This window comes from Grus americana, chromosome 8, assembly GCF_028858705.1.
Source record: "Grus americana isolate bGruAme1 chromosome 8, bGruAme1.mat, whole genome shotgun sequence".
In the NCBI taxonomy this organism is placed as follows: domain Eukaryota; kingdom Metazoa; phylum Chordata; class Aves; order Gruiformes; family Gruidae; genus Grus; species Grus americana.
The window spans coordinates 23,087,604-23,099,737 of record NC_072859.1 but is presented as its reverse complement, the minus strand read 5'-3'; the positions used below and the strand labels follow the sequence as shown (position 1 = coordinate 23,099,737).

The 12,134-nt window shown below is 40.2% G+C and overlaps 1 protein-coding gene across 7 annotated transcripts in view; it reads right to left on the bottom strand.

Annotated features, from left to right (window-relative positions):
- PIGK (phosphatidylinositol glycan anchor biosynthesis class K) overlaps positions 1 to 12,134 on the bottom strand; it is a 237,562-nt gene that overhangs the window by 171,454 nt on the left and 53,974 nt on the right. Inside the window, exon 11 of one of the 7 annotated variants that reach the window (XM_054833091.1) lies at positions 6,428 to 6,721. The exons of 4 other annotated variants lie outside the window; for them this stretch is intronic. In XM_054833091.1, the coding sequence (XP_054689066.1) occupies positions 6,428 to 6,721 (294 nt within the window). Of the gene's footprint in view, positions 1 to 6,170; positions 6,722 to 7,818; positions 8,599 to 12,134 lie in introns of those variants that run through there. 2 more of the 7 variants (XM_054833092.1, XM_054833097.1) reach the window with 2 other exon arrangements.

Below are 12,134 nucleotides of genomic sequence, written 5' to 3'. Positions count from 1 at the left end.
TCTCATCTCAGGGAAAAAAACCCAGTGATCTCAAACTGAAGGACAAGGAAACTCCTTGGAAAAGCCAAATTCTACTATGCAGTGCACCGTGCCAACACCACATTAAATATTTCCTAGCGGCACTCCATAACAATTCCGTTACTTGGAATTTAAAATTTCGAACTGGGTAATCCTCTCAATTGTTATGACAAAGCATACCACAAAGTTTAATTTCAGAATGAATTTATATGTATCCCAAGCAAACCACAGCATTAAGTATGTCCTCAAAGCTGTTAGTGGAAGTATGCACTTCTAATTTGTCAGTTAGAGTTTTGATTTGGGGTCCTCGCAGGGGAGTGGGGGAAATCAAATAATTCCAGCCATCTAGTAATAGTTTAATCCTCTTTTGTGCTCACAGCAAGATTAAAGTCATAAGAGAACTCCAACATAAACAGTGCCTGTTAATCTGCAAAACAATTTAAAGCACTTTTGTCTAATCTCCCAGTTTCTATTTATTAACCACAGTGCCATGATTACTGATATCTCCAATATTAATAAAATAATGAAGAAAGTTGACTCATCAACAACAAAAACTCACAAAGGATACAGGAAAGAACAGTAGTTAAACTAAATTAACATATCTATGCCAACAACTGCATTTTAAATATTTACTTTGAAAACTGTGTAATCACGGTGATATAAGCTACAATGCTGCTATGATAGCTTTAGTTTTTCATTTCCAGCTAAAGTATGTAATCTATAAGGGCTTTTTAGACATTAACTTCTACTTCAAAAATGGCTGCTCACTTACTATTCTCTACTTTGTGTTATCTCTCAGCATTACGTAGCTCTTTAAACTGCTTTTAGTGGTTTAACAATTACTCATTAATCTTCCAACCTGCGACACAATACATAATATACAACTTCTAATCAAAGGGAGCCTTCCCAGCACCTGGGACCCAGTGCAGTTTAATTCCCAGACAAGCCAGCGCTCAGATGAACAATGCCCGCTTGGCAAACTCAACAGGGATTATACTAGGAGGCCTCCAAACCAAGGTGTGTGATTTGCTACATTCAAAGCTAACAAACACGGCTCCGTACCAGCAGCACTAACCATCTGTACCTATCTTCGACAGACTGGCACAGCAGAGACCTTACCTCTGCTGAGGTGCAAGGGCTGAGCTCTTACCTGCTCAGCCTCCAGTGAGTTCCATTACGGCACTCAGGAGCATGCGTATGCTTAAGGGTGGGGATGAAAAAAGTCCCAAGATTAAGCTGTATTTAGAAAAAAACCCCAACCACATCTATTTAAGGTATACTAAGCAAACTGTATCATGAATATGCATATTAATCAAATGCATACTCTTAAATGAAGCCATGATCACGATTTTTCACAAAAGGACACTCAGGTTCACAGCAAACATATGAATTACATTTGCAAACACAAAGCTTCATGCCAACTGAAACATGCAAAAACAGATGAGCAGCTTAATTAAGTAGCCTCTGTATTCAAAACGTGGCCAACGCTACTTTGAGAAGCATCCCTCTTTTTTAATATGTTTATATTTAGTTGATTTAAACAAGAGGAGCCAAATCTTAAAAGTGTCCAAGGTTGGGGAATCCACCACTTCCCTGGGGTGATTATTCCAATGGCTGGTTGTTCTTATTGTGAAAAATGAGCAGGTTACTTTGTCGTAGAAGGCAATCAGGTTTGTCAAGCATGATTTGCCCTTGGTGAATCCATGCTGGCTTTTCCCACTCAAATGCTTCATTTGACTTGTGATAGCCCCCAGGAGGATTCATTCCATAACTTTCCCAGGGACTGACGTAAGACTGATGGGCCTATAATTTCCTGGATCCTCCTTTAAGCCCTTCTTGTAGATGGGGGTGACATTATCCTTCTTCCAGTATTCTGGGGGACGTCCCCCAATCTCCACAACTTCTCAAAGATTATGGAGAGTGGCCTCACATCAACATCAGCCAGCTATCTTAACACCCTGGGGTGGATACTGTTGGGACCCATCAATTTGTAAGGGTCAGGCTCCTGTAACAGTGCACATACCAACTCTTCCTTCACTGATGGTGGGTCTGTGTTTGCATTGACCTGGATTTTTGTTCCCAAGGCCTGGGGCCCTACGGTGCTGGTAAATCGGATGTGAAGAAGTGTGGAGCACCTCTGCCTTTTCAGCATTGTTGGTGACTAACTCACCTCTTCTGTTTAACAGTGGGCCAATATTATCCTTCTGCTTCTGTTTGTTGTTTATGTACCTGAAGAACCCTTTGTTGCAGTTTTTGACATGTCTGGCCATATTCAATTTGAGCTGAGCTTTTCCTTTTATAACCATCCCTGCATGCCCTGGCAACACCCCTGTAGTCCTCAACGGGTTTTTGTCTGCTTTTCAATCTCTGGTATGCTTCCCTTTTGGTTTTGAGCAGACTCAGAAGCTCACAGTTAAGCCAAGGGGGTCTCTTGGTCCGCCTACTTCCCTTACCTTTAAAGGGGGTGAAACTGTTTTTGTGCTTCCAGGAGAGCGTTCTTTAAACTCTCAGCACGCACTAGCTCCTTTATCCTCCATGGAAGCTTCCCACAGAATCCCTCCCAAGTGAGCTCTGAGCGAGCTGAAGTTTGCTCTTCTAAAATCTAAAACCTTACTCAAATATAAAAGCAACCCACTTGCTGCTACCCAAACTTTAGGTTAAGCAGGCAGAAACAGCAGCTGCAAAGAACAAAGGGGGTGAAAAGGCTGTGTAGAGGCTGCCAGAGGGACAAAGATATTTTGTATTCACAAAAATACAGTTGTGTAAATAGGGTCAAGCTATTCTTAGAGCATTATTTTTCCAAGCAGCATGCTTTCCTGTAGGAAAGATCATCTCAAAGTCTTCTATGGTGCAGATCTTGCTCATACAAATACAATGTCATGTTGCCAGTGGGAGCAGAACCAGGACCAACCTCTCAGCTCTGCAGAGACAAGGCAGTGTATGCATGCATGGCTCCTACCTATTTCAGTCTGGGATGATCACTCCAAGTACCAGCCTCACCCAGCCCAACCTTTCTAAAGAGCACAGCACTCCCGCTTCCTCTCCAGAAATCTAACTTGGATTTCCCATAGCGTCTTTCTGGATCACAAGGTGAGCCCATTCAAATGCTTTTGAATCAATATGCTCTGAGGCAGGTTTTTTTCTTAATCTTGTAAGATTAATTGTATGCCCTGGAACTTCCATTATGAAGTATAATTTTGATAATTCAAATTCAAATGAAGTTCTTTCTGTTAATATGGAGAAATATGTTCATAAATTATTATGCTATTCCTTTCAAAGTAGTAGTGACGCTTCTAACCACACAGTTTTTTCTGGATATCCCATGAGTATCTATTAATTTATTTCCAGGTGGCGGGCTGTATTAACAACAGATGTTAGACAACGTTAGATCTTATACTCAATATGTCATATTGAGTACAAAATCTAATCAAATATCTCAACAGCAACATTTAAAAAAACTGGAATCCAAATAAATATTCCTTATTGATGTACTTTTTATTGCTCATTTTTTTTAAACCTCTACAACTATAATTTTAAAAGTTCTCCTTTGCCCTAAGTTGTGTGCTACATTTTACGTGTGTGCAGTAGAGCTCCATATTTTCTAGTTCCAGCTTGCACAACTCAAAACAGCGTTACATTTAAGAGGTAGGCATGAAAAAATGGATGGAGGGAGAAGCAGGGCTGAGGCAAAAGGTGCCTGCACATTTATACGAGGAAGATCAAATATGGCTGTGTTTTTATTGCAAAACATTTTCATTTTCAGTGAGAAACCAGTGTATTGCAGGTGGTGATAGACTGTTTTGTTCCCCACCTCCACACAGCTTTTAAAGGCGATTGTTGTATTCAGTAGTTTTGGACTCATATGCCAGACAAGTATTCTCACCCAAGTTTATGTTGTATGTGCTTTCTATAGGAACAGAATAAAAGGAGAAGGAACTATTCTGAAATATCAACCTAATACTTTTGGCTACTCTAGTTGCTATACAACCTTGAAAACAAGTCGTAAAACACGGACACAGCAGCAATACAGACACTTATTTAGTGGTTGCGCATAATTACACCTACACCAGAAAGCAACTTCTGTTACGCTTGGCATGTCAAAGAACAAGGAGTCCCAGAGAGCAGATCCATTCCTGCAAAGAGTTTTTGTAGGCAGCTGCCATTACGAAAGAATGGCAGATTTATGGTATCACAAATATTCACTGTTCCCACATGACATTTGCATGACACTAGGTTCATCAGTCGATGAATGCTACGTGAGGCTCAACAAAGACCATCTTTCTGGAAGAATGAATCAGTGCAGCTGAGTATACACCCCCTCAGACTATCCCATGTAGTACGTAGTCTCAACATCTTTCTGAAAGTCTTTAAAAAAGATACCACCACAGATGGTCTTATCTAGTGGCAAACCAGTTGCACCTTTCCTGCCTACCATCTAAACTAACCACAGGTTACTGCCCTACTGATGCCATGTTGTCACTCAGTTCCATGTAAGTGCTACTCATCATCTGTTTGTCAGCCCTGTATTTGTAGATGGTGTTTCGTGTTAAGCACCCCCTCCTGGAAACGTGCGATCACTGGCTAATTCACAGGCCCCACCACTGGAGCCGTGCTTCTCCAGGAACACCAAGCCCCAGGAGGCAGCTGTCAATATGTGGAGTCTCTCGCCCTGGGGAAGGGAGCCTGAGAGGAGAGAGCTGGCTATGGCAGGGTGCCACACACCAAGCAAGAAAGCCAGTCACTACAGAAGTGATCACTTGCACAAAGTGGAATCACAACCTCATGCAAAGAATTTGTGTAGGAACGATGATGCGGGATGCTGTCTTTTCTGTCCAACAGCATGAACACAACCGCTCCATTACTGGGGTCTTCATTCATTTACCCCTTCCATTCATTCTTCAAATGGAAATTATTTCATCAAATTTCAACCCTCTGAATTATTTAGGAAAACAATTCTAGACAGAGCACTAGAGAGCAGCCTGCCAATATCTCTACCTCTGGCCATCCATCAGTTGTGTCAAGAGCTTGAGAGTTACACTGCCGTGCTCCTCACAGCATGCTATTGAAGGGTAAACAAAATATAATTAACTTAACACAAAAAAGTCACCAATAACACCTCACTAAGTTTACATGGTTAACTGGGATAAATGTGTGAATATATTTGGAGCTAAGAGTACCTTCAACTGAGGAAAAGTGTTCAGAAACGTATCTGCCATCACAGCACTGCAAAATATGTCAAGCTAAGATTGGTAACATTTATATTTTTTTCCTTATCAATGTGAGCTTGTTGGTAACAGCTATTTTTTATGCTGCATAAGTTCAGAAGAAATATAGTAGATAGAAGAAAAAACCTAGCAAAACTGCTAATTTTACTATCACTGAAATACCATTTAAATAAACATTGTCTATCAGAGAAGATTTCATGTGTAAACAACAAAAAAGTTATGATTAATAAAAATTATACAAGGTTATGTGAGAAATGAAAATGCTACAGAACACTGAACTGACACCAGAAAATGGAATTAAATCTTGCATCTTGGACAACCTACTATAACGTACTTCAGTAATCTGCTTTATAAAGGAAGGTCCTGATCCTACATATATTAAGTGACAGGTAACACAAACTAAGTCAAGAATTTAGTCTTACACACAAATTACACATGCGCTTACACACACACAAACTTGTTTCAATGCCCAAAGCAATCAGTATTAATAATATAAGGAATAAAGACTATGAAACACTTTGCCCCGTGCCTGAGGATCTAACAGCATCCCCTCCTTTCCCTCCACTCCACACACACATCCATGCACGCACTTGGCTTTCTTATTCCCGGCATTATTATTCCAGGGACACAAATACAAAACACCATGTAGTGGGTTGACCCTGGCTAGAGGCCAGGTGCCCACCAGAGCTGCTCTCTCACTCCCCTCATTCACTAAACAGGGGAGAAAAGGCATAACGAAATGCTTGTAGGTCGAGATAAGGACAGGGAGAGATCACTCACTAATTATCGTCACGAGCAAAACAGACCAAACTTAGAGAGGGAATTCATCTAATTTATTACTAGGCAAAACAGAGTAGAGGAATGAGAAAATAAAATCAAATCTTAAAACACTTCCCCCCACCCCTCCCATCTTCCCAGGCTCAACTTCACTCCCGGCTTCAACCTTCCCCCCCCTCAGCGGCACAGGGGGACGGGGAGTGGGGGTTATGGTCAGTTCATCTCACGGTGTTTCTGCCGCTTCTTCATCCTCAGGGGGAGGACTCCTCTCATCGTTCCCCTGCTCCAGCATGGAGTCCCTCTCACGGGGTGCAGACCTTCAGGAGCAAACTGCTCCAGCGTGGGATCCCCCACGGGGTCACAAGTCCTGCCAGCAAACCTGCCCTGGCGTGGGCTCCCCTCTCCACGGGTCCACCGGTCCGGCCTGGAACTTGCTCCAGCGTGGGCTTCCCACAGGCCACAGCCTCCTTCAGGTGCCTCCACCTGCTCCGGCGTGGGGTCCTCCACGGGCTGCAGGTGGAATCTCTACACCCCCTCATCCTTCCTCCATGGGCTGCAGGGGGACAGCCTGCTTCACCATGGCCTTCACCACGGGCTGCAGGGGGATCTCTGCTCCGGCGCCTGGAGCTCCTCCTCCCCTTCCTTCTGCACTGACCTTGGTGTCTGCAGAGTTTCTTACATCTTCTCACTCCTCTCTCCGGCTGCAAAAGCTCTCTCTCTCTAAGTGTTTTTTCTACTTCTTAAATATGTTATCACAGAGGCGCTGATTGGCCTGGCCTTGGCCAGCGGCGGGCCCGTCTTGGAGCCGGCTGGCATTGGCTCTATCAGACACAGGGGGAGCTTCTAGCAGCTTCTCACAAAAGCCACCTCTGTAGCCCCCCCGCTACCAAAACCCTGCCACACAAACCCAACACACACCAGAAACCTGTAAACTGGAGAACTAACTGAACAGCCGGAATGGATGCTGACCCTCCTATCTAGGCCTCATCTCACAAAAACTGCGTGATCATATTCTACTTTTCGTGGGGTAGTTCCTGTTCGCAGCTTTTGGGGAGAGAAGGACCAAGGAAAAGTCAGACCACTCTACGGTACAAGTCAGGAGAAACTGAAAGTGGGTCTTGACAGAAGCCATTCAGCAGCATCAGGAAAAGTGATAAAGCAGAATATGCTTTATCCCTAAAATAGCAGATCTCTTGTCTTTTCACCAGTTTCTACTGCAAACAAAGCCAGAAAAATTCTGAACAAGCTGGGCATAATTTGGGGATGCCAAAGGCAGCTCTTTCATAGCCCAAAGAGGCTTCTGTAGAAAACTTAGCTGAAAGGTGGGAAAGATGCCCTTTCTCTGCATATAAAAACAAAAGTCTTACTAATCAATGACCACTTAGGAGTACTGTTTACTTTCACATTTGCCAGCAAGTCTCATTCCAAATGCAAAGCTTGTTCCACCAAAGACTCCTCCTATGGAATAGCAAAACTGATCCCCAAAATGAAAGCAAATCTGGAGCAGTATTTCTTCTGTTAAATACTATATTTACTAAAAAAAAAAAAAGTGATTTAAATTACCATTAAAAGTTTTCCTAAATCAGCTTTCCTTTAATTAGGTAAGTCCTAAAATTTGTTTAGATCACACATAATTTTTAAACTACTACCCTAGCGCTTTATAGGCTGTTATGATATAGACAAGATGTATAATTTTTTAATTCAGTAAGAATTAACAAAATGAATGTAAGCAGTAGCTCTTCATTCCATGATATTTTCAGCTTTTAATTTACATTAAAAGACAATGAATAAAGTTATTAAGTAACATTTCTTTTAATGTAGACTTTTACTGCTACTGTTTACTATAATAATAATGAAGATTATAGTCTCTACAACCCCCAAATTCTACTGCTAGGAATTATGCTTTCTAACTAAGGTTTTCGTGGTTTAATTGTCTTCATCTAATATTGATATTTGGTACTTGGATGTAACTAAGAATAGGGGAACCATTCTTAGAATACTATTCCAATCCATTAGGTAAATTTTCTCACTATGATACGAAAATTTTCATCTACTTAATTAGCACACCTATTTCTTCTGAGCCTAAGTGCACCTAAGCTATGTTTTATGATGGCCCAAGGAAAAAAAAAGAAACCACAACACATCAATTATGTCTCCACTCAATTGTACAACTATTTTAAAATGTGTGAACAGTTAAGACAAAATTGAAAAATTACCATAATAGGCTTTTGACACTTCCCTGCTTAAGCAAAAATTAATTCTAACTCCCTGTTTTTATGCAAAGCCTTTATAATTTCTCTAATCTCAAGTTCCCATGAGAGAGAACACAATACTTTCAAGTACAAGAGTGTGAAGCTTGGCATCTTCTCTCTTTAGTTATGCAGTTATTTGATGGAAGTCTAAAGCACTAAGCCTCCCTTTGTGCTTAATATAAGCCATCCTCAGTGGAAATACAAGTTAATTTAAGTAAAATGAAGTTTTAGAAGGAATGCATTCTCTTGCACAGAAAGCTTCACTACAGCAAAGCTTTTTTAAATGCAGCATCTGTTTCCTGAATTGCTCTAGAACCTGTAATAAACTAAAAAGAAGCGAAATTTTTAAAAGGTACTTTCACACATGAAACTTCATAAGAACAGTCTAATGGAGTAACTTATGTATCATTTTACTGGATTTTTTCAGTTTCATCTTGCATTGTGCATGAAGATGCTCTACCAATGTAATTAATTAGCATGTTATAAGCATAAGACATTAAGCATCTTCTGTTTTATTAATGGTGATCGTTATTAAAACCTACTGCTTATGTTACAAAAGTAAACCAGTTATATCGCTGGTATCCACTTCCATACACAGTAAGGTGTGTGGATCACATACTAAATTCAGTTATTTCATACATTTCTTTGCTCTGAATCACAGTTGAAGTATTTGTACATCAGATGCTATGCTTCAGCAGCACGTGGTATGTTATGTTGCCTACAAACCTATTAAGGTCACAGAAAGCTTGTGCATATATTTAGTCTATTCCCATGTGAGGCAGAGGTATATTATTTGCATACCATTATGCACTGAAAACCTATTCAGTTATCCCCACTGGAGACAACTCACCACAGTGACCTAAATAGTATTCCCTTTTCCAATATTTGAAGGAACAGCAAATAAATGGGACCCAGTGCAGATGAATCCAAAAAGAATCAGAACATCTAAGAATCCAGGTTTATAAATGACAAATGGAAATGAATGCAGACCAGTGTATCACAAAAAATCTCATGGAAGCAAAGAATGATGAAAAAAGTGAATTATATGCTTAATAGAGGACTGCAATGTTGAGAGTGAAAATGACTGGAGAGGTAATTTTAGCAAAAAAGCTCTGACATTAGCCGAGCTTATTATGACCACAAAGGACAACAGAGTCTCAAATCACAGAACTCACTTAAAAATAACCTCCTTACATTTGCAGCGACAGCAGCAGTTCTAGTATCAGCTGCCCAAAACAAAGTGAGATGGCTATTGATATTTTATCTATAGCATTGTACCACAATTCACATGACGTTAGCAGTTAAGACCCCTGCGACACGTACATATTGCTTCTTCAATAACAACTATAATATTGTGCATGCTTTCTGTAATCACATGCAAGTACTAGCATGCCATAATTGTCCTCCTCATTTATATTCCCCCCCATAATTACAATATTTTGATTAAACATCTACCAGCCTCTACTCACTCCCTTTTTCTAGTTATCCTTCCTGATTTCAATATAGCCACAAAGGGAGAATATAAATAAAGTATCTACATACTTTGTGCAGGAAGCCAGAAGAGGTTAACATAACAGTCCTTTATGGCCTTAGTCTACAAATCAGAACCTCTCGCTGTTAACCTTGCTTTGCTTTTTGCCAACATGCTATGTGAAGTTTACTTTAAGCTGTAAGCATTTTTGAACCTGTCTCTTCCTGTAAAGCTCTGAGCATAGCTACAGCACAGCAGAAACAGTAACCACAGTCTTAAAATCACAGTTGTGAGCAGGTTGTAAAGCACAAAAGGGGATCATGGCACAATCAGTCCAAAGACAGAACAGAGACATAGAAAGATCAATAGAGTATATCGAAAGGTTTGTGTGTACAGGATCTCCAAACACATAGCTGATTCAGCTGAAAAAAGCAAAAATAATTTTTTCTGAATAAGAAATATAACCATCTTTAGAGTTCATGGTCATACTGCTACTACCAACCCTTCAAATGCAGTTATTTGAAGTTCAGATGAGTAAACCACAACAATACAACATTCTATAAAGCCTGACATGTTACAGTCACTTCCTGAACCTCTTCCTTCATTTTACATCTTAGATAGTGCTTATTAAAGAGAAACGATTACAGGAATTACCTCTTAAAGAAGCTGCAAATTCAACGTGGCACCTCTAACAGTTATAGCTACTACAGAGCCAGGGTATCTTTTCATGTGTTTTTTAATAGTACATCTGACAATTCTATATGCTGGTGGGTATGAAACTGATGTCTCATAATCCATGAAATGGATGACGCTACGTTCACATATAATGCCTCCTATTACCAGTATTCTCAAGGGCAAAATGAGCACTCCCATGATATGCAGAAAGGCCTTAAATTTATTTCCATTTCAACTTCCCAGAGTAACTATTATTTTCACTCAGTCTCACTTGCTCATGAGAAATATAAACAAAAATTTTCAGGGAATATACATACCCTTTATCAATTTTGGCTTATACGACCTATCCTAGTTGGCCTTAGAAAATCTGTAGTCACTTACCCAGCCAGGTTGAAAAATGCATTTTTGGTTTGGTGGTTTGTTTTTTTTTTTTTTTTTTAGCAGTAGCTTTCAGCTCACTGCTGTGCTTAATGAGCACAGGACTAACAGGAATGGGGAAGAGGGGAGTGTGGCCACTTGAGGGGCAGCCCCTAGTTAAATTACTCCAAGCTGCCTGTTAAACTGATCTCCCATGCTGCGCCAAAGGAGAATGAAGATACAATGCCAATCTTTAAATGTAAGGGTTTTCATAGGTCAGGGAAAGAGAAAGAGAGACATGATCTCAGAAAACTGAACAGTTCAGTGCTATACTATTTTGCTTAAACTGCAGGATCTGTACAGCCTAAAGTGGTCATTTTGAAAACACTGCATCCATTTCTGCTATTGCATCACCCTGAAGAGGTGACTATTTTTGAGGGAGAACATGGTCTAGGGGTCACCTTGCTGGGTGCCACTTCTGTGAAGAAGTGATAAATTCACTTTCCAAGATATGACAGCAGAGACTGGATCCTACCGATGTCCAGACAAACGATGTACATGCACATCAAACAGAACATTTTGATAACTGTGCAACTAACTGTTCTTAACAGAGCTGTGTAAAAGGAAAAGTTATAATTCTTTTATTCTTTTAAAAATATACTTTGGTTTTGTTAAAAAAAAATGCAAAGAAGGAAGTAAAGTTACATGTTTTCATGCATAAACAGGGAAGAAAGGACGGACCGTGCATGCAACATTTCTGGCAAGAAAAAGCCGCCATCCTCCATCTCCAGTGTCTGTGGGCAGCTGGAACAGGCCAAAGTTTCCCCTTCTTGCCTTACAGAAAATGTTCGGTGTGGTATTTCTAGTAGGAAATGGTTAAAAACAAGAACCCCACAACTGACTGTTCAGGTTCCTCATGTAAGATACTTTTCAATGCATTTAGTTATTCAATCCACTGTATTCAGATATAATCAAAAGAATTTAATACTACATTCAGTTCCTCTGTAATGCTTGGTCAGCAACAAAACCCACTCAGTCTTCTTTTCTGGCTCTGCCAAGCAGTGTGGCATGTAGACAAAAGAAGAGTTCCCCGTGCATGAATATTTTGGTAGACTATCCTTACAGAAACAAAGTTCCTCATAATTACTGCTAAATTTTTAAGATTTGGGAGACAGCATTTGAAAGAAAAATAATTCTAAGATACTTATCTTTATTGTGTCTTGAAGACTAAGAGAAGAGCTTCCATCTAATACTTCAATTTAACAAAGAGATAAAGAAACAGAACTTTCCCTGTGGTTGAGGAACAGTAAAAATAATGATCTTGGATAGGCAGAGAGTGATCACCCACAACAGCCCTTT